Source organism: Penicillium hispanicum (genome assembly GCF_028827665.1).
Source record: "Penicillium hispanicum strain IBT 35686 chromosome Unknown utg000003l_segment0_segment0, whole genome shotgun sequence".
NCBI lineage: Eukaryota > Fungi > Ascomycota > Eurotiomycetes > Eurotiales > Aspergillaceae > Penicillium > Penicillium hispanicum.
Genome location: NW_026623195.1, coordinates 3,350,718 through 3,378,090, shown reverse-complemented (window position 1 = coordinate 3,378,090; position 27,373 = coordinate 3,350,718). Strand labels below are relative to the sequence as shown.

Genomic DNA, 27,373 nt, shown 5'->3' with positions numbered 1-27,373 from the left:
GAAAACAGGAGACGCAAAGAAAAATGGGATATCTGCAAGGGCCTGCTGGCGTCGAAAGGGACAGTAAAATTTTCGGAGGGAATGATGAGCCTTGTCCGCTGGAATGTTTGCTACCGTCGCGCTTCAGAGAGCGCCCACTTCGCCAAACGTGCGACAATCACAACACCATCTGCGATGGAGATAGATTAGTATCCATTCATAGCCGCCCGTTGCGAGTTGCGGCTGAGCTCCCGATCCGCAGAGGGGCTGATGGGCCGACTACCACCAGTGTGGCCCCCAGCGGCACTGCTCTCCTTCAGCGCCAGAAGCTGCTTAGCACGGAAGGTCTCATAGTGGATCTGGCTGGTGGTTTCGACTAGATCCTGGAGATGAGTGCGGGTCAGGAAGTTGCGCAAGTAAACAAACTCGCAGTGGTTCTCATCCTCGACATTGATGACACCCCAGCGGTTCTGGCGGCCGCGAACCTGCTTGCCGTTGACGACAATAGTCTTCTCACTACCGACGACGGAGAAGGGAATAATATCCTGCGAAATGTGTCAGAGCCACACCGAAACATTGCGTCAAGGCTTGGTTACCTTAATCTGGGCATTGATGGCCCGCTCCTCATCGTCAAGCTCGTCGTTATCGTAGGGGTACATCTTCAGGTTGTGGAAAGCAAACTCCTCCTTGATCCGCTCCTTGAATGCCTGGCGCTCTTCGAGCGTCAGGGAATCGGCCTTGGCAATCACAGGAACAACATTGACAACGTCCGACAACTTCTTCAGAACGACAATATCGATTGGCTTGAGGCTAGATAATCATGTGGATAGGATTAGTTGGGCAGGCTCAAGATGCCATTGGTGGCTGGGGGAGGCTCACGCATGACCAGAGGGCTGAATGAAGAACAAGCAGCAGTGGATACGGGTATCTTGGATGTAGCGCTCACGCTGAGCAGTGAGTTCCTTGCGGAGATAAGCCGAGTGCTGATCCTTGATGTACTTGACAATGGGATCCCAGCTAGTTACGGTTAGCACAAGCTTTACAAATGTAGCAAGTGCTCGAGAGGGAAGGTTGTATGTTTGCATGCTTACCAGCGATCATTGTTGACCTGATCACCGTAGCCAGGTGTATCCACGATGTTCAGGCGAAGACGCACACCATTCTCCTCGATTACTAACCAACCAATCAGCCATTGAGCGCCATATGTGTTTGAATAGTCCTGCACAAGGAAACATACTATGCGAGACAGTCTGGATCTCAGTGGTCGAGCGAACGGGCTCATTGGGAGTCAGGCGGCCCTTGGAGTCGATCAAGTGGGATGCGAAGATGGTGTTAACCAGAGTCGATTTGCCCAGGCCAGTTTGACCTACCAGCAAAAGTCAGTTCCCTGAAACATTGCAGACATGTCGAACCAGGCTGAGGGGTCAAGCATACCGACACACATGACATTGAACTGGAAACCACGCTTCAACAGCTTCCGCTCGATCTGCGAGGTGATGCTGTCGAAACCGACATGGCTGTGGGGGAAAACGGTGGGTTGCTGAGCCGAAGCAGCACTGGTAGCGGCAGCCATTGTGGGAATGAGGTAGGGGTGAAGACACAGAGCGTTCCCCAGGTGAAGATGTTGGAGAACCCCCTTAAGGTCGGCGTTGTTATTTCCCTATCGAAACTCAGGGGTGGGCTATCCCTGTTTGGGCCTAGTGTGTCCTCTCTGCGCAAAGAGAAGTCGAGCAGTGTTTGCATTTCTTGCATTCGCCAATCGCATTTACGGCGCGACCCAAGGTTGGCTTTCTACACCTTGTGCGCTTCCCTCCCACCACCCACGCAACAGAATGGCTCTGCGACTGCTTGCTCCGCTGTCGCGGACATCCCAGCCCACTCCCTTGAGATTCCTGGCGACGTCGTTTGCTCTCCCCATCTCTATCACTGTTCCACCGCTGCTCGCCGACCTCTGGGAGTCTGTCCTCCGTGCCGTTCCGAAGAAGAAGACCTCGCACATGAAGAAGCGCCACCGACAAATGGCAGGGAAGGCTCTAAAGGATGTGCAAAGCCTCAACAAATGCCCTGGCTGTGGACAAGTCAAGCGGGCTCATCTGTTGTGCCCCCATTGTGTCAAAGGTACGTGAGTGCAGACTAAACTGAATCAGCCCTGGGGTTTTGCTTTTCTCTGGGAAATGCTATCCACGATGAGCCCTTGATGAGACCTAATTGGAACTATCTTTTGGGATAGGTGCCTTCCTGAACACAAGGATATCAGGTGAACTGACAGTTCGTTAGAAATCAAGGAATCGTGGAAAACTGTGCAAACTGCATGAGCCTTGTGATTGAACGAGAGGGTAGTCACTTCTCAAGATTGCAAGGCCTGTCAGACTTGACCCTGGAAAGTGAAAAGTGAAGGGTACTGTATTTCTAGAATTGTGTGGTGAAGATATAGGCTGCATGGCACCTGGCGTTTGGTTATGTGGGAATCAATAAATATTTTTTCTTTGGCGTTGCTCGGATCCGGTCTCTTATTCAATTAACTCCAACAATCTCAAAATGCATTTCATCAGTAGACGATCTTTGGGCAGAGTGGTGTAGACCCATAGAGTTGAAACTTTTCCCAGTGTCCTAAAGCAGATTTGCAAGCAAAGGCGGAATGGAATGCAGGCCTCCGCGAGTGGAACGTCATGGCTCGGCAACAGCGTGAAACAGCGAGCCTAAACAACCACCCACGCAATCCTAGACAATATCCAAAATGGTATGAAAGACTCGAGCTTGTGATTGATGCCACAGCTAACTTTCAACAGTCGAGGCAATATCTTGCGTGGGGCTCAGCAGATAATGGTGGGTGCTGGCATCTGGCCCATGAGACTGACCCATGGGATGTGCTAACGAGTTTCAGCGCACCCCGTTGATATCTTTTCGCTCGCAGCGACTGAGAAGCAGATTTTATCGGCATCGGGTGCTCCATCTTTGAAGGTACACTCGACCCTCGACACCGAATTCCCACTGGTTCAGTCCATTGACGAGGCTCATTCATTGGGCTGCCACCACGTCGTGACCGACGGCAAGGGTACCCGCGCCGTGAGCGCTGGATTTGCAGGTGACGTGAAGGTCTGGTCTTGCAAGGAGGGTCATTGGTCCGCAGACCAGTCTACCACAGGCATGAGCAGCCCTAGATCAACGAGGAAGCAATAGCGGGCTAACCAAAAACCTACAGCTCATCTAGCGAGTGTGAATGCATGGGCGATTGCCTTGTCTGAGGATGGGCAGTATCTCGCAGGAGTTTCCCAAGATGGCCATCTTAGGGTGTGGGATCTGAGCGACGCCGGCAAGCAGCTCCGAGATCATGAGACCAAAGGCAGCTTTGGTACCTGTATCGACCTGGTAGGTCTCTCCAGTCAAAAAGAAAAAAAAATCCAATCCAACTTTTGCTAACAACTACAGTCGACCGATGGCAATGAACTTGCCAGTGGGCATGAGAACGGCGCTGTCTACATTTTCACGACCTCAGAGGGCCGCATGCCCTTCTCCCTGTCAGGTCCGTGATATTGATCATCAAGAACCACAGATATTTAACGCATCTATAGGTCTGGTGCAAGCGGTCAGAGCTGTGGCGTTCTCACCCGGTGGGAAGATATTGGCAGCTGCTGGAGACTCCAAAGTGATTGTACTGTATGACACATCATCTGGTGAACAGATTGCCAACCTCTCGGGTCATTCCGCTTGGATCTTGTCTCTTTCTTGGAGCAATACAGGCGAATACCTTCTCAGCAGGTAAGTTCATAGCTTCTTCTCAGTTTGATCGGCCAGTCTCGGTCTGACGCATGTTATAGCTCATTTGACGGCAAGGTTAAGGTCTGGTCAATTGACTCTAAAACGTGTGTTGCCACTCACTCCGAAACTGAAAAGGCGGTTTGGAGCGTCATCTGGCTCCCCAAAACGAACCGTTCGGAAGCATTTGCGACTGCGGGTGCAAATCGAAGTGTGGCATTCTATCGCGAGGCCACAGGGGGCTGAGCACCCTACACCGACCTAGGTAGTCTACGTAACATTGATGATCTGGGAAAACTCAGTCCTGCCTGTGCATAAAACTTATGAATCTCACATCAAAGATATCCGACCACAATTGAAGCAGCCTTAGTTCATGGTCTCCATAAACAATTTGCGCATTCGCTTGAGGAAACCCCCAAAGTCCCGATCATCATTGACCAGATCGACCTCACGCTCCAACGCATCCCGATCCACCTTGGGCCGCGTGTGAAACACTTCGTAGTCGCGGCTAGCGGTTCCTAGTTCAAACCACGCTTCGGCCTCCCAGTCTTTCTCCAATAGATGACTGTAAACGAATTTTAACCTGTCTTCACGACCCGCTCCTTCAATCCGTAAACACAGATAATCCTGCCAAAATTCCAATTCGGGGAAGTTGAGTCGGGACTGCGCATCCAAATGCTTGGCGTGGATCTTTTGCGCCTCCAGCTTTTGATTGATCGCCTTCTGTGTCTCTGCAATCTGTTGTTTGAGGCGGTCCCTCTTGCTAAGTCGCGAGTCGCGTTCCATGGTGATGGAAGAGATAGCGGCATGCATCTCAGCTGCTTCGGCCGCTTCTTTCTGGAGTGTCTGTTCATGGGTCTGTGATTTCAAATTGAGGATTTCAATGTCCCGCTGTCGCATTCGCTCGTCCTCTGTAGTATCACGGTGAGTGACTGGTCGGAATAAATGAGTGGCGCTCTCGTACCTTGCAATTCAGCAAGATTGATATGGAATTGATTTCGCTCTTCCAGCACTTGTTTACGTCCTCGCTCAATGAAGGCGTCAAATTTGGCGGTGAATTGGGCCATTCGATTGCGCAGGTCTTCGAACCCGAAGTTTATGCTAGGCAACGAGTCGGCCATCGACGGGGCATCCGCCGACGCAAGAGGGGGGCGCATGCCACTTGTCGAGAGAGAAGGTTCGAATGAAGAAGCCATGGTAGATATGCCAGATGTTGCGCTGCGAAGTCGTCGGCGCGATGTTGGTGGAAGAAAGCCCAACGCGTGGGGATCGGCGTGTTTGGTTGCGGCGCAACGAAAGGGCGGGCTTATCGATAAGCGATCAAAAAACTTGCGAGCTTGGATGACCCTGCTGTCGACACCCATTCAAATTATTGATTGGCCAAATCTCTCTCTCATCGCCTAACCAGTCCTCGACATGGTCTGGCTGGGCCTTGCGCACATCGCAAGGAACAAAAGAAGATCCGATGGATGAACATCCCGACAGTGCTCTACACTATGGGCATGTGGGAAGAGCTGTCTATCTCCCCGAGACGAAGACCTGGACATTCTCGCGCTCGTTTATCCAGCCACCCTCGATATCCTACACTGGTTTGACGAAGACGACCGTGCCCACGCCACTTATCGTCATCAAACCTGACCGGTCAATTGAGACGATCCGACCACCAGATCAGAAGCTGATCCCGAACGCGCACCCCGATCTGGCAACACACTGGTCCATTATTCGCGACGACTCATTCTCCAAGTTCGTCACAACTATAAATGACCTCTATGACCCCCAAGTCTCCTCGCTTCTGGACCTGGGATTTGCGGTAGACCTCGGAAACGATGATGTAAAGATTCGTCCGTCTCCAGTTGCTATCGCAGCGGTGGTGACTGGAGAATGTGGGAATACGGTCTCATTTCGAGTGATGGTAGAAGATACCGCAGAGCTCATTTTTGAGGACTCTGCATTGCGGGTACCGTCCATTGGGGATGCGGAAACGACTGAATGGTCGTCGCACGGGGCTCCAATTCTTCAAATCTGCTTTGCCAGACCGGCAGAAGACGACGAGGAGAAGGCCACTTGGATGGCTGCTCGCATGTCAGATTCAACCGTGGTTTTTCGCCCTCTATACCAACGAGACCGTGTGTCCATGCACATACAAAATGAAGATATAGCAACGCTTTCGATGCCTTTGCGAAATTCTAGGCTTGATGCGAACCCCGCAGTGAAAATCTCGAAAGAATACACGGGCACCTTCCCGCATGCCGGGGTAGCATTCAATCCTTGGTATCAGAAACAGTTGGCCATCGTTGATACTGCGGGAAACTGGAGCATCTGGGAGATCATGGGCCGAGAAAAACGACGCAAGGCTAACTGGACTGCCACCCCTGGCCCGAAAGGTTCGCTGACGATGGAGGACAAGCCAAGTGCGAATGGTCCTCGGCATGATGGTTGGGCGTCTATTGAGTGGATTGCCGATTTTTCGACTATATTGGTTGCCGATCGTCGCAGCGCTATGCTTTTCCAAATTACCGGTGATAATATTCGGTCCAGCATTATCGAGCTCAGCATGGGCAAGCAATCCGAGTGGATATTGGATGTGCGAAGAAGCACCCAGCATAAATCTCATTTTTTCGTCCTGACGACGTCTCGGCTGCTCTGGTTCGACAGCACAGGGACTCGGCCAAATGAAATGGGCTTGAGACCAACTCTACATGCTCGTCTAGCCTGGCGTCATTTCCGAGACCCAGAAGACACAACCCTGCGTTTTAGCGAGTTAGTAATGAATGGGGGTATGTGCCCAGCTCTCCGCCATTCGATGCGAATACTGACCGAGCCAGATTTACATCTCGTATTATATTCTCGACTTGCTGAGCTGGTACAAGTGTTTCCATGCCCCTTTGTCGCCGATGACCAGATGGAGTCAATAGCTGTATCTGATCCTTTTTTACTCGACGTCCCATCAGTAGTCGATGTTTCTTCTATTGAGCAAACGAATCTTGCCCATTACTCGAATTTCGTCTTCAGGGAAGTTGCTCACTCTGTTGCACCCGTGAGCAAAGCGCACCACAACCCTGGCCTGACGCTTGTCAAGCTATTTTGGATTGACTCTTCTCTTGCTGTGCACGAAACAATCTTCAAAGGACCGGATAAGAATGTCAGCGAGCAGGATCTAAACCTTGAGGAAGACAGCAGTCTTATGCGATTGAAACGACACAGGCCGATCGGGAAGGACAGAGACATTGATGATGAGAATTTCGTCGTGGACGATTGGGATGAGTCTGTGGATGCCTGCCCCTCCGATCCCCAGCCTTCTCCACATGTTATGCCTACAATCACTGACACCGATCTTGACTGGACTCTGAATTGGGAACCTGTATATGGACTTGCTGTGGGAACACCCGAAGCTGCAAGGCAGAGTGGTCTGGAACAACAGCCGGCTACGTTGGACCAAATGATTGAGAAATTGGAGAATGATATGACTGAGAGCTTGACCGACGGACGAGCAAGTGAAACAATGTGAGTCTGAGAACTACTACCATAGGCCCTTTTAGGGATTGGAGCACTGATCACATCCAGGCTTGAGTTGACCGGTGGCCGACCTGTGCTGCACGATATTGATAAGAACGCTCATGACCTGGCGCGCCTTGTCTCAACCGCCTTGTCTCAACACCCCTACCCTCAAGGTCAACCTGGGTTCATGGCTTTGCCGCTACGGCTTTCCAAACTCTTCCATGGCATGCCGACATCGTCACATGAAAAACAGCTGACATTGGATCTCTTGGAGACCTACGATCGACTGGTTCACGAGTGGCTGACAGACCTCCCTCACGACATACCCGACCTCACTCGTCGAATGAAGGAAAAAATCATTCGAGGGGTTGCCCTTGATCTTCTCCTAGCACGACTGATCCGGGTTTCCAACGAGCCCAGTGATGATAAAGCACCCCCTCCAGCCCAATCGGCCGACGTGGATCGAGGTGCAGACAGACGCGTGACGTCGCCCCCGGACCTTCGCCCTCAGTTATCATCTTCGCAGATCCCTTTGAGCCAAACATTGGCTGTAAGGGAGAGGCGTTTCCAGGCAGATGGAGCATCTGGCGATCGACCGAAAGAAGCCCCCGCGCCTGTCTACAGTAATCTCGCCGCATTTACCACCTTCAAAGAACCCCGTGCGATGCCCCGAAATGTCGCCAATTTGCTGTTCCATTGGCAAACAGGAGCCAACCCTGCCACCTATGAATGGCAAAAGACTTCACATCTCCTGGACGAGAGAGAGGGGGCATCAGGGCCGACCACCCCCAGGCACCGGCTGCGCAAGAAGCGATCCCAGCGAATCGTTGCACCCGATCCTTCATCCCTGCCACCGACGCCTGTGGCACTCACGACACGTAACTGGGGTAGTCAGCCTGAACACCCACCATCTACCTTCCCGCTCCCCAGCAGCCAGCCTACGATGGAGGAGCCGATGACCCAGATGGAGCGAGGCCAGTTTGGGACACGCGAAGTGAAGAAAAGCGGCAAAAACAAGAAGAAGCGGCGGGCAGCAGGTTTCTAGCCATTAATAGAGCTGGTAGAGAGTCGAGAAGCAAAGATATTACGTGCGACTACTATGTTTATTGCAGAACCCACCGTGGCGCGGAGGCCAATCGCGGAAATCGCTCACTGGAAGGGATGAAACACCTATGACAAAGCCGCGACCCTGGAGCCGGGGGAGACCAGCGCAGAGGGGATTATAAATTTGTGTATATGTCCCTGTCAATTCCGTGTAGCATCCGATGCACAGCAGTATTATTCTGCCCCTTGCTTTTCTCTGATCTCTGTCAGTTGTCGCTGCCGACTTTACATTCCGCCTTTCCTCCCGCAGCCCCGCGCTCGTTGACTCTTCATCCCACCACCATGTCGGACCACCAGTACAAGTTTAACGTATCCATGAGCTGTGGCGGCTGCTCCGGCGCCGTGGAGCGTGTGCTCAAGAAGCTGGAAGGTATGATATTATCTTACCTTATACTTGCCACCATGGTCCTCCTGAGATCGTACTAACAACACCATAGGCGTCAAGTCCTTCGACGTCAACCTTGACTCCCAGACAGCGCTTGTCTCCACCGAACCAACTGTGTCATATGCCACAGTGCTGGAAGTCATCAAGAAGACCGGGAAGACGGTGAACAGTGGCGAGGCAGATGGGCAGACCATGAGTGTTTGATCTGTCCGCTACGCGGTATCCCAGAAAGCTCTTGTTTTTGGGCCTATGTCTTTTCATCGACCAAGATGCCACCGATTCATACCTGGGGGTAAATTAGAGGCTGCTCGGATGGATGTTTGGCTGTCGGAAACCATTCTATAAGCGCAATATACATACTGCATCTCCCTCCTAATATTCACAAACTACTCAAACACGAGGGAGAGACTACGCAAGGCCCGAGTAATAAGATGCATGTTGTCGCATGACGACTGAGATTGTAGTCCCATGAATACAGGCGTTCTAAGAATATGCAGGTGGGTATCATGGACAACAATGGATGGAAACAAATGCAAACCAAAGAATGCCCTCCACAAACGCCATCCTGAAACCTCCTTCATTCGACAATGACAATATGTCTTTCATCTGGCGCAGTATACTGCGGCGGGCGTGACTCAACCCGTTGTACGTAGATTGGGCGGTTCTGCTCCGCCATTGGAAACGACCGGGGATCATGCACACGTCTGAGAGCAAAGTCAGTAAGCCCCTGGATGATGCGAAGGGATGTGCGCAAGTGAAGTAGTAGTTCCCATGTTAATGGGCTTACCGTGTGGTGCTGAATCCGCTCCCAGGGCGCCTCTCACGAGAGGTTGCAGTAGACAACTGAAGCTGCTCATGCTTCCCAGAAGCAACATCGGAGATCTGGTTATGAGAGGTGTCCGCCATATGCAGACTCGGGACCTGACCTTTCCCGGAGGCTTTCAGACGCTGGGGTGGATCCTGGGCAGCATAACGGTCGGGGATCCTCGCCCGGCTGGGCTGAATGTAGATTTCTCCCCCACGCATGGGCTGGTTCCTGGATCTGCGGGTAAAGTATTCGGCCGGTCTCGGCTCGCGAATGTCAACGTGACGGACAAAGCCATCAGCATAAAGCTGTCCATCGAAGGGAGCATCGTGGACCACAGGACGGTTACCATCAATACGAGGCTGCCAGAGAGGAGCACGGATTTCTTTGACCATAGTTGGCCGCACACGATCCATACGTGGACTACGATCATCATCATAAGCCGGTTGGGTCTCGGGACGTAAAACATCCAGTGCAGACCTGCGAGCACGGTCTCCAGCCATAGTCACACCGTTGATTCCGGAGGGTCCAGATTGAGGATATTGAAAGGGGGCTTGCTCGTGTAAATCGACGACTCGGGTCCGATCCAAAAAGGCCCTAGCATCTGGATTGACCTGTGGGAGTACAAGGGAACTCGACGGCCGTTCTCGCTGATGCCCTGTGAGTACAGGCTGTTCCATTAAGGTGGGCTGATCATGACGGTAATGAAAGCTGCCTTGTGGACGGTGCTCTGGCACGATTTCATTGCGGCGGTATTGACCTTTTGGATCAATTTTTTCACAGGCCGATATTCCAATGGGTCGATTCCGATTATCAAGGCTGGAATTGTCATGACGCGGGCCATAGTATGCCAGCCGTCTTCTCTTGAAACCTTGATCAGGGCCGTCTAGTGCGGCAACATTGGTATTATGGGAGATATCTCCTGAGGAATGGCCTGGAGTTAAGGAGCGGAGCGACATTCTCTTCGTCAGGTTCTCTAAGCGGCCCTCCGATTGCCGCTTCTCCGGTGTCCAAGGAGTTTCAATAGATGGTAACACAACGTCCTGGGGATTTGATGGGTTCACTCCTGACCTAGGATGAGGAATGGTGGTTTCATTCCGGGTCCGAAGTTGGCTTTCGCTACTGTCATGCAGCTCCTTGGGACCGCTCACAAATATAGGGACGTTCGCCCTATTGATTGAGGATACTGGAAACCTCTCGGCTCGAGTGGACTCCATATCCAGGTGAGGCATGTTCTGGAAATAGAAGACTTGCCCATTTGAGCGAGGGCTTTTCTCCAAAGAACGAACCTCATGCGGCTGCTGCGTGGTTAGTACTGATGGCCTTACAATAGACCCATGTTGAGAAGGTATTCGCTGATTATCCAAAGGAGATTGAGCCTCCTGAGCACCTACATGCTTTTCTACCAGTCGATTTGCTGCTGGAACACCTAGCATTCGCTGGGCTGGACTTCCAACATGAACACGTCCTGGTGCAAATCTAGTAATGGCCTCTGTGGGTAGGGGCGTAATATCCAGGCGTCTAGGGTCTGAATGTTCATGTGTTGCAACAGGTCGCTTCACGTAACGCGGGCTTTGCTGTTCAGCTGGACCATCCCCATGCGCGTCTTGCTCAGTGCCATGTGCCTCAGCCCGATATCGGTTCAAAGCGCGGTTCCATGCTTGGTATCGGCTAAATCCTCGACGATCGATGGCCTTCTTGGCTGGCATCTTGGCAACAAACCGGAACCCAGGCGGCGGAGCCTCTTCAGAGAGCTCTTGAGGAGAGTCTTGGTGGCAAGATCTCAAGGAAGGGACCGCTAATGTCTGTATCTCATGGGTCCTGGCGTTTCTGGAAAGGACCTCCACACTAGGGTCACGAGTACTTGTTGCAGCAACCCCTTCATCTGTTTCACTGTCTTCATCGTCGGATATGACAATAACTTCGCGAAAGACATCCTCCAAGACAGTCTGACCATTTTCGTCATCACCCCGCCACGCAATTAGCTTTGCCAGGGTGGATTGTTCAACTGCAGACCTTGCCTCATGGAAGGAACCAGATTTTAGGAGACGGTCATAGTCAGTGTAAATATGGCGAATGTGCGCCACCACTGCCAACTGTGCTCTACGAGCCAAAGGTAATTCAGGTGCTGTGCCGACTTTCCCTTGACCCTAACATCAACGGCGTCAGACATCCCTGATCTTCATCCTTCGCAGTCGGGGGGGGGGGGGTTTTTGTGAACGTACCTTTTGAAATGCAGTTTTGATTATTTGAAACAGATCCTTGTCCGGGATATTAGGAAACAAGTCTTTAATGGCATCCCTTGCCTCCATATTGATCACCTCCTGAGAAACTTCAGAGTCGGCAGGTGTATGATGCTTTGCAGTGCCAAGAGTATGGAAAGGCACTGCTTTTCCTGCACTCGTAAGATAGAGTCCTAGTTCCGAACAGGCAGCTGCCACCTCAGTGCTGGGGAAATGATATCCTATGCGATGAACATGTTGGGAAAGGTTATGGGTGCGCGTATGAGGAGTTGTCTGCGGGGAATAAGCTATGCTCAAATAGCCCCAGGCGGCGATCTGAAGACTTTCAACCTACAGAGACTGCATAAATTTGAAGTCCTTCTTTTCGGCATCGTTCTTTACATGTCGTGGTGAGCAGTGGATTGCCTGCCGGGATAAAGGTGTATCCACTCGGCGCTTTCACTTCGAAAGAGATCTATTCCAACTGTCAAGCACCATCCATGCAAAATCCTCGCGAGAAGACACATACGACACTGCGAAGTTTTTTCTTCTCCTGGGTCACCGACTCCATTATCACTTTGTGCTTTCGAGCTCTCCTTTGGACAGCCCGACTGGGGGCGCGCCTGACTGAAGCCGAGGCGGCTCTCCTCACGACTCGAGCCATTCTTCTCAGGCTGACTCTTGAGACAGTCCCACACAGAAGTCTCAACACATGTTTCTGACTCTAATGCCAGTGGCGGAGCCGTCAAGGTCGGTTTGTAGGTCAGCGTGGAAACGGGCGGTCAGTTCACATAAAAAAAACCACACCCGGGGGGTGGCATCGGGTGGGGTCGACGCGCTGTCCACGGTGGTCATATAGAAGACAGACACGTTGGATAAACTGTTGAAGCCAGTTCGACAAGAAGTGACCGGGAGCTCGCAAGAGATAGAACACAAGGTTGGGGGTGTGTAAATGGGAAAGTACAAGGTGAACACCAGGGCTCGTTGCGGCCCAAAGTCACCATGTCCAGATCAGGCTAGCGCGGCCCGAGGCCGCAGCTCCAACTTGTTCGTTGCGGTTGCGCTGATCTTCGAACAAATCAGTCATACTGCAACTGCCCGAGGCAATGAGCGCTTCGATCTTGGCCAGCTCACTGGCTGAACAGCAAGCTATCGTCTATGCATACCGTCACCTCTACCGACAAGGTCTCAAAGCAATCCGCTATTCGACTCCGGCTCGCCATGCTCTACGATCAACGTTACGCAATGCTTTTCGATCCTCTTCCCGCGAAGACTTCGATCCGTCGCGAATCGCCAACACTCTGCGTTTCCTCGAGTCCGCCACCGAATTTGCAGGTCTTGAACATAGGATTGTGCGGAATCTTTTGATCGTTCGATTCTGGGAGATGCCCCAGGTCGCAAAAGAGTCTCGCATGTAGGTGCCCCCGTACCGGCAGATGCAGAGGGGGAGAAGCATATCTCTGAGTTGGCCACAGGTTAAAAGTTCTCGGACTCGGGAAAGCGGAGTATCGGCTACGCCAGAATGCATTCCAACATTACAATTCCACTCTCGAGCGTCTGAATGAGAGTCTGGGGATGTGTTTGAAGTGATAGGACAGTTCCAACTGAAAAGGCAGAATACAGCTCCCATTCGCCGCACCACCGGCACCACCGGTCCCCGTCAGGCGCCAGTATTTTCCTTGGGCATGAATCCAGAACGGGGTGAGGAGGCAGCTCTCCCAAATCGGAAGCTACCCACTAGATCTCGTCCAGTCTGGGATCTCGTTACATACCCACCCATACAAATCTCGGGATTGTTGGGTATGGTTGCTCAGGCCTAACGGGTCCCAATCTCCCTCTACCGATTTCCGCTACCATTATGAGCAATATTTGTTTCTGATTGATGCTTATTTTTCACTGGAGGCTGCAGCATCGTGGGATCATCGATGTTATCGATGCCGCTCCCGGTCGCCCCAGGAAAACGGCCATGGGAAGTAATCAGATCCGATGCAGATTTGCTGCAGGTCTGTGACCTGCGGGTTCAATTAGTCCGAAATAGAATTGCCATAGTGGAAAATCTCCAAGAATGAGTGTGCTCGGAAGACATTATTCTACAATTTACATCCTTCTCGAGATATCTCGATATGTGGGGACTAGGCTGGCATGTTGGGATTCATACATGGTAGCACGTAGATCTCCGCGGGCGGCCACCATGTGATGATGATTCAGCAGCCCAACAACGTCACATGTCACCACCACCCAAGTATCTTTCTCCAGGTCAATTTTCTGCTCGGCTGGTGGTCATTGCAATCTGATGTGACCGGCACAGCTTTCATGAGCAGCTTCGTCTCTTCGCTGCTGGCCGAATTCGGAAGCATACACACCTCTCGCCACCCCCCGTCACAGAACGAGGCGGAGTCCCCGATCGGACAAACAAAACCGACCCGAAATAGTCAGACCGAACCTCCACTTGCCCTCGACGTGAAAAAAGATCCCGGTAGAACGGATTTGGCTGGGGGAGATGCAGTGTCTTTGCCCAGTCCTCACTTCTTCACGAATCTACCGAAGGACATGAGTGGCCGAGATTCTGAGCCAGAGAGCACTAGACTAGTGCCTCTGAATGGCCCGGTATCCAGTCGAACAAGCAACGGCAACCTACCTGAGACCATCCTTGAAGATGATACGCATATAGTCTCGGTAGATTGTCAAGATTCTGGCACCGAACGTCCAGCCTCAATGATACAGCCGAATGGATCCTCGGACGTCACCTTCGGATTGAGACATGACACAAGTGAAACAACTGGGAGACATCGAGGTCATTCTTTCAATATCGATGAACTTGGTCAAGCCTCTTTACCGGCAGATGACGGAATGGGGTGGTTACGGAACAAGATACACGCTATACGGGACTTGGCCTGCAGCAACGATGAGAAGGCACGGATGATCCATGACCTGATGACAGCCAGCTATAACTCTTCTCGATCGTCGCTACCAAACGGATCAGCAGCGATGTCTCCGCAATTAAGCCCTTTAAGCGTGGGCATCCCTACGAGTCCGTCTGGTCCCGAAGTCAAACAAGCTTTAGATACGAGTGCGATGAGTCCAACATTGACAGCCTCAACATCACAGCATGAGACCCTATTTTCGCTGAAACGGGAAGACTTGCAACCCACATATGCTTCCAGAGTCGAGCCTGAGTCGCCAGTAGCCGATGCAGGAGACGAAGATCCGGACATAGAAGAGCTGGAAGAGGCCTTTCTGGGCTGCCAGCACTACATGCGAAATGTCAAACTTCAATGCTTTACCTGCAAGAAGTGGTATACTTGTCGATTCTGTCATGATGTAGTCGAGGATCATCATCTCATTCGTCGAGACACAGAACATATGCTATGCATGCTTTGTGGACATCCCCAACCCGCGGCACAAAATTGCAGACAATGCGGCCAACAGAGTGCTCAATACTACTGTGAAATCTGCAAACTATGGGACAACGATAGTAAGAAGAGCATTTACCATTGCGCTGATTGTGGTATCTGCCGGATTGGGCAGGGACTTGGCAAAGATTTCTTCCATTGCAAGGTAATATCTCTTTGCATGACCGCTCTTCCCACGGCCACAAATTGAAATTAAGAAAGGATGCTCATTGTGTCTAGACATGCTCCGTCTGTTTACCGATCTCGATTGAGGACACACATCGGTGTATCGAAAGGTCCACGCAGTGCGACTGTCCCATATGTGGGGATTACATGTTCACTTCGCCAGAGACGGTCGTCGTGATGCGATGCGGGCATAGCATTCACCATAAATGTCTCTCGGAATATTCAAAGACCTCCTTCCGCTGTCCTATCTGCAGTAAGACCATTACCAACATGGAATCGACTTTCAGAAACCTGGATCGCACAATCGAAAGTCAGCCTATGCCTGCCGACTTCAAGGACACTAAAGGCCTCATTTATTGCAATGACTGTGGCGCTAAATCGATTGTCAAGTACCATTGGCTAGGCTTGAAATGTGATTTGTGTGTAACCCTGCTCCGCAATTTATGGACACGTGCTAATGTAAGTAGATGCGAGTCTTACAACACAGCTCAAATCCGGCTTTTGCAAGGAGATGTATCTGTCATGCTTGACGAAGAAGGTGTTGGCGAACTCCCCTCTCGGCCGCGCTCGTCGTCATTGAACAGAAATGAGGATTCAACAACATCGCTGGCCGCCCTGCATCTCGACACGAGTCTCACCTCTCATTCTCACCTTAGTGTCCCCATGGCTACTCAATCTGATAGACGATTTGTGTCTTACAACATGACTCATGGCCGTGCTATTTCACCGGTTGTGAGCAACTACTTTGGCCTACCCCCTGAGCGTGAATCTGAAAAACATTCGTCTATGCCGTTCTTTGGAAATCTATCCAGAGCCGATGGCGAGACAGAGTATGGTGCACTAAACTTCCTGAGTAGAAAGCTTCGGGACCGATATGGATTCCTTGCGGGCGAGACAACAGCTGAAGGCGCCTCAGATGCTGAGGAGGAAAACGATGCAGAATCATCCGACTCCGTGGGGTCAGACGGGGAAGGTGACGGTGATGATGATGAGGAGGAGGATGAAGTCGAATACATCGACATTTTCGGTCATCGATGATCTGAGTGGGACTGCTTGGTTTCCAAGATCACAGCGTCTCTTAAAAGAGTACAATTAAGATGGTATCCGTTGACACATAGCTTCACCACGCGACTATTTACACGAACATGAGGTGCTCGCTATGTCCTCAATTTGGCATTGAGGAGCAAATCTTGGTACAATCTCCCAGGTCTTTGATACCTGGAAATATGGCCGGCCATTGGCCCTATGGTACCTGACTGGACTTGTCTAAACAAAATTGCACTTTCCAAGACGAACAACAACATTAGGCGGATACAAGGATTGTTCGTCCAACCCGAAGTCTTCCCAAGTCCACAATGTTCTGCAGAATTTCGCCTGCTCTCGTCTATTTTCCCGGCGTCAAGGGCCAATTAAAACACCCAGTTTCTGGATGTTCATCTTCCTTTGGCCTAGCAGTACATAAAACAGCCTGCTTCAGATTGCATGGCGCCTACATATTTCTGTATTTATGAAGTCACATTAGCATCACGATAAGACAGCAGTGAATCATACGTAGGAGTGTTTCATTTCATTTCTCAACGGAGAATATGCTACACATCCTTAGATACATTAGATCTGATTCTATGTCAAATCATACAGCAGGTTTTTCCATATCGGCTGGGTCCTCCGGGACGTCCTTAATATGGGCAGTTGGGCATCTCTATCATTTCTGCGAGATCACATAGTTATCACTTACTGAGAGTTCGAGGCCACCGATATGGACTGTGTGGACTGCGGAGCGACGACGCGTAGCTCTCGGATTTGGGGAGCACCACACCTTTACAACTCGACCCTGGATCTGCGGTAGTGTAAATTCTAGATTGTACAAATCGTCAGGCCTACAATGAATTGATTTGGGTCGTATACTCTCGTCTCTCGGTTGAAGTATGGTCGGATACCTTGGATGCATTGTGTTCCGATGGGTGGTTGTTTATTATGGAGCGTTGACTCCCTCGCCTACCATCAACAACCTAAGATGAGGTTAGACAGGTGCCATCTCACCACGGAATGACCCTGAAAACGTTCATCCGAGCCCAAACTACATTCCAGACATGATCCATCATGCTGAAAACACACCATCACGATGACCGAGACAGCTTAGCTAAGCTACGTTGACGTCTTTCTGCTTGCGGCCATCGGATTCCATCTGGTCAGCAAATCACCTTATCCTGACTGCTTTCGTGGAAAGGCTGAGAATCCCGACTGCCTCACCCGTTTCTTTCTTTCCTCCGTTCCTTTTCCCCCCTTCCTTTCCTTCCTTTCCTCCAAAATGAATTGAAGGCTCGCCTTCCATTCTGAAACGAAGCACGGATCCCTCCGCTACCCCGGCCGCCCTGGCACGAGAATGCTCCCCCGTGCCTAGTTTCAGGCTTCCAGATCACTTTCCTCCTTTCTCGAGCCCTAGGTTTAACCCAGGGTGTGACGCAGACTCTGGCTTCACCCGGGAATTACCCGTGAATTGCACCCACGTCAGCATCTAATCTCTTATCAGTCGAGTTCTGCCCCGCCGTGTTCTTGCCCCCTACGCAGCGTCGCAGTCGATCTGACTCGAAGATGATGCGTCGCAACTCCGATATCGAGATCCAGCTTCCCGATGCAGGGCCCTCGCCCCTCTCTCCCGATTCTGTGAATGAGCCCGACGTGGAGATGTTGTCTGAAGAGCAGACACTGCCACTAACACTACCGCCGCACATTGCCGCTCGCTTCTACCGCCGGAGTAGCAAGGCGCGCCGCTCCTCCGCCGCCTCATCACGCCGGAGTTCCATTTCCTCGATTCATTCACACCACTCAAACGCCTCCTCAAATGGCACGCCGAGCGCTGATAATATTGCCCAACACCTCCGGCGCACGTCGATCCTTGAAAGCCGCAAAGCACGGCTAGCTGACCGTGCGCTTCATGCTGAGAAGGTCAGATTGCGTGCCGCCCTAGCGAAGGCGGCAAGTAGGAACTTGCACAGTGAGGAGCGAGCGTTGGCGGCCCAACAAGCCCGAGAGCGTCTTCTGGCGGACATTACTGCCAAGTGTGAGGACCAGGTCAAGCGAGCAAAGAAGAAAGCCGAGGACCAGCGGGAGAAGCAGGCCGCAGAGCACGCTCGCTTGAGGCTGGAAATGGCAGAGAAATTTGCTGAAGCAGAAAAGCGACGCACCCTCTACCAGCAAACTCATCGGCGCCAGCGCACCAGCAGCCTGCCGGCTGCGGAGGAAAAGAAAATGGCTCGAACCGTCACCAAGTCGCTCACCCAGGATGCGGCCGCTCGGAAAATACAGCTTGTTTGGAGAACCCGTCATGCAAAGAAGGTGATGCAGGAGTTCCGGGCTCTCAACTTGTCCGTCGACCGGGTGCGTACAATGCCCTTCGAAGAAGTCGGAGCTTTCGTGTCGAACCGGGAGGTGCTGGGGATCATGACCAAAGTCCTTCGGCTTTGTGGGCTACAGGACATGGAAGGCGGGCCCCTGGGTGAACGCGGCGCCGTGCGCACCTTCCTGAGCAGCTATCTCATCGTCACCCATCCAGCCGAGGTCTTGAGTGGAGATGGAGAACAGGAGCAGGATTTGATATCAAAGGCGCGTGAGTTGTTGATAGGCTTCGACCAGGTCGCCGCATTGTTGTCATCTGGCTGTTGCTCGCCATCTGTGATCACAGCCGATTTGCAAACGCTTTGCGAGTCTCATAATGTTTTCTTTTCAGCGTTCCACGCGTGGAAGTCGCACGATTCTACCGTGCTGATTGAAATCATGCTCGCGCAGTTTGTTGAGCTCGAACTGATTTGGCAAACCGTTAAAGATGATACTGCCGGTGGCGTTGCGGAAGATTATCGACAGGGTATTCGCCAAAACCAGATCCTCCTCCTGGCTCGACTCAAGCGGCTCGCTGGCTCTGATCGTGCAATGCAGATGGTCCGAGACTCGCTCAAGAAGGCCAAGCGGGAAAAGAAACGCTCTGCTTCTAAGCAGGCTATCCCTCGATCTGCCGAGGTGGCATCTACCTCGACAGACGTTCTGACGGAAAGTATGACATCGCCTATTAGCGAGTCGTTCAACAATGTCGATGCTGCAGTTCTTCAAGAATTGGACAGGCAGCGGGCTTCTCCACATGAACAGTTCACCAAGATTCTCACTGCTCTCCCCGAGAACCGAGTACTGGTGCATGAGCTTCTCCTTAATAAAGAATATAAGATTGAGGAGACGTCATATACGGAACCCCGAAGGCGAATAATGGAGCACATGTGTGATCAGATGAGACGAGATGTCGAGGCCGGACATGGCACTAGCTGGACTGTTGCCATGGCCACGGTAATTCAGGACCGCCTACTACGCTCGCTCCGACCTGGGAATTCTCTCTACGTTCTCATCAGTGAGGTGCTGGATCCTAAATTGGTCGAGAGTCAGTGCAAAAGCGGCTCATTTTCCTATGATAATTTCTTCGACTTTATGAACAGTATCCTGCCTCGCCTTTGCGCTCCATACCGTGACCCCGTGATCAAAGACTTTGCCGAGGACACTTCAGGAGACGCCATTGATCGATTACTGAGGTTGATGAGCATTATAGACCTGCTGTCGCTGGATCACACGAACTTCATGATCCAAATTGCAGCGCCACAGCTGATTCAAGAAGCACCCGGATATGAAGAACGAACCTTTGATCGGAGCGTGACCGACGGGTCAATTAGCCTGGGTAAGACCAGGCGTTTCTGGCGAATCCACCGCAAGATCATTGTGGACGAAATGAAGAAGCGAGATCCTGAAAATATTCAGGGCGAACCTCGTCCACCTGTCTCCCGGGTATATGCCCATGGTCTCGCAGACCTTGTGTTTAGCAATGCTACTGTGTCGGAGGATTTGATACCGGAGACCTTGGCACTAGACCATCGGCGACTAGAGCGCTTGCACGCAAGAGCTTTCCAGGTCGTAGCAACGGCATCCATCTTGTTGACTGCCAAGAATCTGATGAAGCGTGATGCTCGATCCCAGTGGCGGCCTGAAGCCGACCGGATTCTTTCCCTGGATTTTAATGAGATCAGTGCAGAGCGTGTGCAATCTATCCTTGAATCGACGCACCCAATGCCGCCTAATGCAAGTGCCCAACTTGCGGCCACGATCCGACGAGTCCTGGCACCTGTCGCCACGGCAAGCACTACAGCCGCACTCCAGGGTGCTGTTCAAGTGTGCCCTGATGACATCCCGGACAGATTAGCCACTTCCAGGGCTTTGGCGACCGAGTCTGCCGGAATTGGATCATCTGCAGCCAGCTTTACAGACCCGGTGGCTCGACTGATTCTATCGCGACTTCGAAGTCATGTGCTTTCTCGACTTAGCGCCTCGAGCGCCTCGGAGAGGGTGCGGGCAACAACGACAGCAAGTCAGAGTCTGGCTGGCGCTGGGATGCCGGAGTTTGTCAATGAAGTTGGCAAGTTGGTGGACGAGCTGGAGAAAGTACGGGAGGTAGATTGGCTCTGCCACGGAACAGTTTATGAGCGTCTATATGAAGAAGGCGTTTCCCCACAATGATGACTTGTCTTACACGTGGGCATACATATACTAATATCATGGTTTCCGAGGTTCTCGTCCTTGTCGCTTGATTTGTTTTTTTAGGTCTGGAATTTATGGTAGATTGGCAGGACCGGCATTGTGAATTGTAATGAGAAGATGAAATTATCGGCACCTGGGAATGCAATTGCGAGTTTTTGACACATTCAAACCAATCTTTCAAGTCTACGCATGAGGCATACGCCCATTTGCTTGGTTATCAGGTCGTTATCGAGTAGGTTCCTTAGTTATGGAGCAGTTCATCCGTGTTGATCAATAAGCAACAGCTCTATCTAATCGCAACCCCACGTCAAGCCGCATCCAAAATTTCCCCTCCGCCACCCACAAGCCACGGAGACGTGCACCTGCTTCCCTTCTCCAGACACACACCATGGCTAAGCCGCGGATCTCCCTTCTCTCAGATCTGACGCCTCCGTCATTGGAGCGAACCTGGCTCACTGCGCCGCATCCGACGCTCCCCATCGTCGCAACCTGCAGTTCCGACAAGACGGTGCGGGTCTATTCGCTCACCAACTTCAAACTCCTCTCTACGATTTCCGGTGGACACAAGCGTAGCGTACGGACGTGCGCATGGAAGCCGCACATCTCCGGGGAGAGCGTGCTGGCGACAGGTAGTTTTGACGCGACAGTTGGAATTTGGCGGCGGTGGGACAGTTATGGACGGGCGGAGGGAGGAAGTTCAGGGTGGGGGCTCAGTGACCATTCAAACCGCCTCGATGGCGAAGCTACAGACCGAGATGTCTCTAATGCTTCTGAGAATGGCGACGAAGAGGAAGAGGAGTGGCGATTCGCCGTGTTATTGGACGGACATGACAGCGAGGTCAAGTCTGTTTCATGGTCGCCGTCAGGAATGCTACTTGCGACTTGTGCACGCGATAAATCGATTTGGATCTGGGAGGATCTCGATGACGGGGACAATAACTTCGAGACCGTGGCTGTGATGCAGGAGCATGGCGGAGATGTCAAGACTGTGGCGTGGCACCCAGTCGAAGAGTGTCTCGCAAGCGGTGGATATGACGACACGATTCGTCTATGGCGCGAAGACCTGGATGATTGGGGACAGGTTGCCTGCATCAAGAAGCACGAAGGAACGGTGTGGTTCTTGGATTGGGAGGGCACCGAGACGGTACCTGTCTCGACAGAAGGTGTCGACTCGTCTTCGCTGCAGATTCAATGGCGAGAGCAGCGCGCTCTTTCCGGCCCACGGCTGATTTCGTGTTCGGACGATCGCACCGTGCGAGTTTGGCGCCGCCTGCCGAAGGAAAGTGTCCAGCCGGGAGTGAATTCGTCTGCTGCCACTGGGATCCCAAGCATTATTCGGCCAACGGGCACCGATGAGACGTGGGAGGAAGATGCGGTGCTTCCGCATGCTCATGAGCTGGCTATCTACGCCGTTGCATGGAGTCAGCGAACCGGACTCGTTGCGTCTGTGGGTGCTGATGGGCGCATCGTTGTATACGAGGAACGGTTTGTGCCGACGTCGACCGATCCCGATGCCATGGAAACCGACTCCGAGAATAAGACCTCATTACAGACTGAGTGGACGGTTCTTGCCGTGCTGGATGGTGCGCATGGAATTTACGAGATCAACCATATTGCATGGACGAAACGAGCGAATCATGGATCTGCAGGGCGCGAGGAAGATGAGATCCTGGTGACGACGGCGGATGATGGTAGCGTCAAAGTCTGGACGCTGCAGCCATGATCCACACATACAAGGAATCTCTATGGTTGCATGACTCTCAGAGACCAACGTCGCAATAAGGCTCAACATTTGACTAGATAGCGAGAGGGGAACAGTTCATCTCCCTGCACCGAAAAAAATGCGCCTGGACAGCTAGAGTACGAACCATATACATAGGAGTCAAATATATTTAAGTCTATTAGAGTATACGTCTCCGCTTTATACAAATGCCCACTCATGAAGAGCGCAGGAGAATCATGAACAAACTCCAGGTAGAGGAACCTCGACACCATACTCGGGAAATGTTGCTTGTTATGATGAAGGATGGGGGGCATTGTTTCCTGCTGCGGGCGACTGATGGTCGCTATCCTCGTCATCACTAGCATCGCCGACAGCGTAATGCTCTCGGTCAAGACCAGGCGAATGGAGCTGATCCAATTCAGACTCGTCAAAGTCACCAGCTTCAACGTCGGCAGCCGAGCGCTTGCTGTGGAAGCGACCCAAGGTGGAGCTTCCTCGCATTTCCGCGTCCTGTACGCCGCGGTAACCCTTATGAGAGCGACGGCTGCGCCAGATGAAGAAGCCCCACACAGTGACACCAATGATAACGACTACCAGGATAGCCTCGCCAGACTTTGCGTAGGCATGCATCTCGGTTTCTTTCATCTTCTGCTCTTCCTGTTTTTCGGCAGCGGTACTGTTAGGGTGACCACCGACAGAGGTCTGTGGTAGCTTTTCGCCATCAATACGCGAATCCGCCGGTTTACCACCGATGCTGGCGATATCGACCTTCATAAAACGGTCGAGCATATCGCGAGTCTGGCGGGGCTGATCAAAGGGAACCATGTGACTTGCATTATAGAAGAGAACGTAGGTCAGGTTGCGGGCGTGCTGGTAGATTCCTGCCGGCTCTCCTTCAAAAGACCAGTCATGGCGCGGAGCCCAAACGCCTGGTGAGGTCTCAAAGCCGGTGCCTCCCTTCCATTTCATATTGTGAATTAAGGTCTCCGTACCGATGTGGTTGCAGATCAGATCCTTGTCACCGCTGAACAGGAGAACATTGACACCAGATTCAATAAGTCCAGGGAGCAGCTGGACAGCCGGACGGGAGTTGGCAGCACGGAAGGCACTGCTCACCAGGCCGGAGCATTCTTGCCAGCCGGTCATCTTTCCGGGGTTGAGGTTCAAAGCTTGAGCCACATCATGTCGCCGAAGGTATGGCTCCATGTACTCCAAATCCGGTGGCCAGTTCATGCCACACGACGGGTATTCATCTTTCAGTCGGACATCGTACATGTTGTAGCACAGGCCGTCTGGCGTGCTCGTGAGTTTCGTGAACTCTCTCAGGATCATCTCACATTCATCAATATTGATTTGGTTGTTGGCCTCGGGTGTCTCCAGCGCGGAAAGGCAAACAGAATTCAAGGCCTCGAGATTCCTATAAGTCTGGCTTCCTTCCCGGATCAGGCCCTCCCTTGCGACAAATTCAAAAGTCGCCGGATACTGATCGACGGCCGAAATCCAACCATTGCCGATCAGCAACCCGCGAAGCGACCATTGGTCCTTGCCGTTTTGAGCAGCCGCCTTGTTCCGCTCCTGGATGCCCTTCGCGATGTAGGGGATATGCTGACCCGCGTACGATTCACCAGAAATATAAATCTGCACACCGTCAGCCGTGTCTCTAGTTATATCGCCACGATGGGTGGGTGGTTCCTGGTAAACGGGAACGACGCACATCATCTTTCTCGTACTCGGGGAACAACTCAAAGAACTTCTCCAAGAAAACCATAAAATGAGCAGACATCTCATCGAGTTCATGGATATAACTGTCGGTGTTCACGTAGCTGAAGCCGGTCCCAACAGGCTGGTCAACAAACAGCAGATTGGCAAACTCGTCCCATGATCCCTTATTGTATTCCAATGTGTGGTCGTCCTTGAGTCGGTACGGACCAACTTCCATTAGGGCGCCGTCCATTGAGCTGCACCCTGGTCCACCATTCAACCAAATGACAGTTCGTTGCCGGTTCGCGATGTGCCGATTCTGGAAATGCCAGAAAAAGAGGTTGCCGTTGCTTTCCGGGTCGACCTCGATGTGCCTGTCGAGTCTCCATATTAGCTGCGATCCCTTGGTCGTCGCGATCAATAAAAATTACGACTTACCCAGCATGCATTTTCAGAAAGGGACCATCAGGGGCTCCTGGCAGTGAATGGACGTAATAATCAGCAGCCGAAGCCGCCGCCGCCAGCGCCGGTCCCAGGGCCAGGGACAGCGTCCATGACAACATAGCCAGGGCGCCGCCTCTTTTGGATTGAGGGAGGGAAGGTATGGGGAGCATGCTAGAGGATGACCACTATCGATTTCCTCATGGGACTGTCAAAGGAAAGAGACGAAGCGCTAAAAGGCGAGTCTGGCAAGGTCCGAGGCGGACTGGGACTTTTGCGCGGTTCAAGCGATCATTGAAACCGGGCCGGGGCGAGGAAAAGCAATGGGTGAGAGGCGCACGAGCAAGACGAAGAGAGAATAGAAGGAGAATGGGCAGAAAAATCGATGGCGAGCATCCACGATGAGTACGCCGATTGAGAGGGCAAAAAGAGATGGCTTCTTCGGACGAGAAGCAGGTCAAAGAGATAACGAAATAAGCAGGCTCCTTGGGGTGTCAAAGGCGGCGGCGTTTGGAGTTGCTGGCGTGGCCTTGCGGTAATGAGAAATTCTTCGTTATTACAAGTATAGTACAGCCACCACTCATATTGCAGCTGAGAAATTAATCTGTCATTACATAATAGTACAGATACCATGTCCCGTTTCCCCTTTCGGGGGCTCTATAGATGCGCCACTCTTCTCGCCGTTATTCACGCCCTCTTCGAGCGCACCGAGGCTATTGGCACAGGATAGTTGAGGCTTTGATTGGATTCTAGATGGTTTTGTATCGCCCGACCATCTCTCCAGAGCCCACTTAATCCCCCTCAACTCCCCTCGGGGAGTTGGAAAGTGCGTACTCTCCCTCTTTTCACTCTCGTGATGGCGGAGTCCATTTCGGTTATAAGACCGCGCCTGGTCTTATCCTTGGGTCTATACATACACAGATATATATAGTTTGAATTTCGCCCTCGGAGAATGGCATGGGCCCGCCAATTCTAACCTCAGAAAAGATCGCCGACACCCTTGTCGGCGTCCTTCTTAATCAGATCCACCATCCCCTGAGTGTCTCTGTCAGCGTGCCGACTCTACTACTAGCGGCGTCTTGAGAGCGGATGTCTCGTCTCACCTCGGGCATGATCGGTTGGCCATTGGCGTCTTTGACGTAGCGGAAGGGCATTTCCGTCCGCTCGTGTTCGTTTATCAGAATCTCGGGGTAGTCAGCATAGGAGATTTGCTCCAGAGGCACTGGTGTGAATGTAAGCTTTGTGACTTGCAAATCTAGACGCAAACCCCCAGAGGAAGAGACTGCTCGCACCTCGCTCGTGCACCACCATGCGAGTTACTCGCACGGCTGTATCGGTCGTCATCTGCTTGGGTCCCAATCGTCGGCCGATATAGCCCTTTTTCCGCAGTTCGGATGTGCGATCTATGCTTGTCAGCACGCTACTGTCTTTTCGGGAAGTCGACTACCGCTCCACGAGCGCAATATGTACATACCTCGCGGCGGATCATCGCCTGCAGTCCCCGGGATAGACGCACGAGGTTAGTTCTGAATTCAAATTGGAGCTTCAAACAAACCCCTAGTGGAAATCGCGGGTAATGTGGGAAGGGAATCAATTCGTTACCGAGAATGCCGCCGAACAAAAAGACCTCGAAGGTATCCCCATCTTCCGGGCTCAACTCGACCTGAGCGGCGGGGTCTAGTAGACAAACCTTGTCCTTCCGGTCTGAGAAGATCTCTTCGACGCTGCGCTGCTCCACCTCGAGGCCGCGAGTGGCGGCCAGGTCGGCGGGCATCTGCAGCGCAGCCGGCACCGAACTGAGTAGGAATCGGGCACCGCGGGCATGGGACTCGCGCGCGATGCAGCCGTATTCCAGCGCCGACCAAGGACCCAGCTCGGGATCCAAGTGTTCGACCACAAAGGCCACTGGTTCCTGGGTCTTCTGATCACTCATGGCGGGGGGTGTGGAGGACTGGAAAGGCGGAAGAGAGTTCAAGTTCGGCTGGAGTCGACGATGAATTGTCGAAACCTAGAATGTGCGGCGACGTCCAGACCTCCGCGTACGCCAGTCCAGCTCAGTGCCTTCTACTTCTTTTGTCTACCTTTTGTCGAACACGACGCCCGAATTTTCCCTGGAGTCATTGCGGTCGGTTCTATGGCTACTGTGATTTATGAGGCCGGTGTGTCTGGAAATCGAAAGCAATTTGCCTCCCGTCATGGCCTCCTTGATGACGTACGATGGTTGCTCGCCATCCATGGATGTTCACAATAGCATAGTCAGGAGTGATCCAAGATCGAAATAGCGGCGGGGGATCGGAAAGCCGCATAGGTCGAAATCGGAAGCAGCAAGCCTACCGGCATTCTTGAAACTCTCTACAAGTAAAAATGTGCCGCTAGCAGAGCCCCGCGGACAGGCGTGTGTTATCGATAGTCTCCGACTCGGATTCGGTTCCCATTTCTACAGCTCCACTGCGCATGTCATCGTCCTTACACCGGACCCTTTTCACCCAACCTCTCCCTTCTCGACTTTGTGCTTGACTGTCCCGCGCAGAAATTCCTTCTCCCCGTATTAATCAACCTCGCGCTCCCCCCTCCTTCCACCGGACGCTTTTCACCCAACCTCTCCTTCAACAC

The 27,373-nt window shown here is 52.3% G+C and overlaps 13 protein-coding genes across 13 annotated transcripts; 8 read left to right on the top strand and 5 right to left on the bottom strand.

Moving 5' to 3' along the window:
• Nucleotides 1-185: 185 nt before the first annotated feature.
• Nucleotides 186-1,552, bottom strand: aspD (septin aspD; the record flags this gene model as incomplete). Its single annotated transcript, XM_056942882.1, has 6 exons — nucleotides 186-524; nucleotides 576-789; nucleotides 859-996; nucleotides 1,071-1,152; nucleotides 1,217-1,345; nucleotides 1,414-1,552. 6 exons carry the CDS (start codon nucleotides 1,550-1,552, stop codon nucleotides 186-188), a joined length of 1,041 nt encoding a protein of 346 aa, XP_056802765.1.
• A 259-nt stretch (nucleotides 1,553-1,811) lies between these two features.
• Nucleotides 1,812-2,294, top strand: N7459_003697 (mitochondrial 54S ribosomal protein bL32m; the record flags this gene model as incomplete). The annotated part of the gene is made up of 2 exons (XM_056942881.1): nucleotides 1,812-2,097; nucleotides 2,257-2,294. The coding sequence occupies 2 exons, from the start codon at nucleotides 1,812-1,814 to the stop codon at nucleotides 2,292-2,294; spliced, it is 324 nt and encodes a 107-aa protein (XP_056802764.1).
• A 422-nt stretch (nucleotides 2,295-2,716) lies between these two features.
• On the top strand, nucleotides 2,717-3,981 carry N7459_003696 (SKI complex subunit WD repeat protein SKI8; the record flags this gene model as incomplete). The annotated part of the gene is made up of 7 exons (XM_056942880.1): nucleotides 2,717-2,719; nucleotides 2,769-2,805; nucleotides 2,864-3,124; nucleotides 3,182-3,348; nucleotides 3,409-3,502; nucleotides 3,552-3,738; nucleotides 3,798-3,981. The coding sequence occupies 7 exons, from the start codon at nucleotides 2,717-2,719 to the stop codon at nucleotides 3,979-3,981; spliced, it is 933 nt and encodes a 310-aa protein (XP_056802763.1).
• Nucleotides 3,982-4,101: 120 nt separating this feature from the next.
• On the bottom strand, nucleotides 4,102-4,931 carry N7459_003695 (kinetochore Spc25 family protein; the record flags this gene model as incomplete). The annotated part of the gene is made up of 2 exons (XM_056942879.1): nucleotides 4,102-4,646; nucleotides 4,700-4,931. 2 exons carry the CDS (start codon nucleotides 4,929-4,931, stop codon nucleotides 4,102-4,104), a joined length of 777 nt encoding a protein of 258 aa, XP_056802762.1.
• A 269-nt stretch (nucleotides 4,932-5,200) lies between these two features.
• On the top strand, nucleotides 5,201-8,278 carry N7459_003694 (uncharacterized protein; the record flags this gene model as incomplete). Its single annotated transcript, XM_056942878.1, has 3 exons — nucleotides 5,201-6,512; nucleotides 6,561-7,239; nucleotides 7,300-8,278. The coding sequence occupies 3 exons, from the start codon at nucleotides 5,201-5,203 to the stop codon at nucleotides 8,276-8,278; spliced, it is 2,970 nt and encodes a 989-aa protein (XP_056802761.1).
• A 341-nt stretch (nucleotides 8,279-8,619) lies between these two features.
• Nucleotides 8,620-8,926, top strand: N7459_003693 (copper metallochaperone ATX1; the record flags this gene model as incomplete). Its single annotated transcript, XM_056942877.1, has 2 exons — nucleotides 8,620-8,707; nucleotides 8,775-8,926. The coding sequence occupies 2 exons, from the start codon at nucleotides 8,620-8,622 to the stop codon at nucleotides 8,924-8,926; spliced, it is 240 nt and encodes a 79-aa protein (XP_056802760.1).
• A 373-nt stretch (nucleotides 8,927-9,299) lies between these two features.
• On the bottom strand, nucleotides 9,300-12,413 carry N7459_003692 (DUF2293 domain-containing protein; the record flags this gene model as incomplete). The annotated part of the gene is made up of 5 exons (XM_056942876.1): nucleotides 9,300-9,426; nucleotides 9,510-11,677; nucleotides 11,753-12,043; nucleotides 12,105-12,224; nucleotides 12,279-12,413. The coding sequence occupies 5 exons, from the start codon at nucleotides 12,411-12,413 to the stop codon at nucleotides 9,300-9,302; spliced, it is 2,841 nt and encodes a 946-aa protein (XP_056802759.1).
• A 442-nt stretch (nucleotides 12,414-12,855) lies between these two features.
• N7459_003691 (uncharacterized protein) lies at nucleotides 12,856-13,339 on the top strand (the record flags this gene model as incomplete). Its single annotated transcript, XM_056942875.1, has 2 exons — nucleotides 12,856-13,163; nucleotides 13,225-13,339. 2 exons carry the CDS (start codon nucleotides 12,856-12,858, stop codon nucleotides 13,337-13,339), a joined length of 423 nt encoding a protein of 140 aa, XP_056802758.1.
• A 609-nt stretch (nucleotides 13,340-13,948) lies between these two features.
• N7459_003690 (RING finger and CHY zinc finger domain-containing protein) lies at nucleotides 13,949-16,365 on the top strand (the record flags this gene model as incomplete). Its single annotated transcript, XM_056942874.1, has 3 exons — nucleotides 13,949-15,307; nucleotides 15,382-15,746; nucleotides 15,795-16,365. The coding sequence occupies 3 exons, from the start codon at nucleotides 13,949-13,951 to the stop codon at nucleotides 16,363-16,365; spliced, it is 2,295 nt and encodes a 764-aa protein (XP_056802757.1).
• A 1,554-nt stretch (nucleotides 16,366-17,919) lies between these two features.
• Nucleotides 17,920-20,874, top strand: N7459_003689 (IQ calmodulin-binding motif domain protein; the record flags this gene model as incomplete). The annotated part of the gene is made up of 1 exon (XM_056942873.1): nucleotides 17,920-20,874. The coding sequence occupies one exon, from the start codon at nucleotides 17,920-17,922 to the stop codon at nucleotides 20,872-20,874; it is 2,955 nt and encodes a 984-aa protein (XP_056802756.1).
• Nucleotides 20,875-21,283: 409 nt separating this feature from the next.
• cia1 (iron-sulfur cluster assembly protein CIA1) lies at nucleotides 21,284-22,618 on the top strand (the record flags this gene model as incomplete). Its single annotated transcript, XM_056942872.1, has 1 exon — nucleotides 21,284-22,618. One exon carries the CDS (start codon nucleotides 21,284-21,286, stop codon nucleotides 22,616-22,618), a length of 1,335 nt encoding a protein of 444 aa, XP_056802755.1.
• Nucleotides 22,619-22,909: 291 nt separating this feature from the next.
• On the bottom strand, nucleotides 22,910-24,933 carry kexA (serine-type carboxypeptidase kexA; the record flags this gene model as incomplete). The annotated part of the gene is made up of 3 exons (XM_056942871.1): nucleotides 22,910-24,256; nucleotides 24,333-24,693; nucleotides 24,758-24,933. The coding sequence occupies 3 exons, from the start codon at nucleotides 24,931-24,933 to the stop codon at nucleotides 22,910-22,912; spliced, it is 1,884 nt and encodes a 627-aa protein (XP_056802754.1).
• An 805-nt stretch (nucleotides 24,934-25,738) lies between these two features.
• N7459_003686 (SAM-dependent methyltransferase) lies at nucleotides 25,739-26,693 on the bottom strand (the record flags this gene model as incomplete). The annotated part of the gene is made up of 4 exons (XM_056942870.1): nucleotides 25,739-25,795; nucleotides 25,864-25,982; nucleotides 26,053-26,163; nucleotides 26,363-26,693. 4 exons carry the CDS (start codon nucleotides 26,691-26,693, stop codon nucleotides 25,739-25,741), a joined length of 618 nt encoding a protein of 205 aa, XP_056802753.1.
• Between the last annotated feature and the right edge of the window lie 680 nt (nucleotides 26,694-27,373).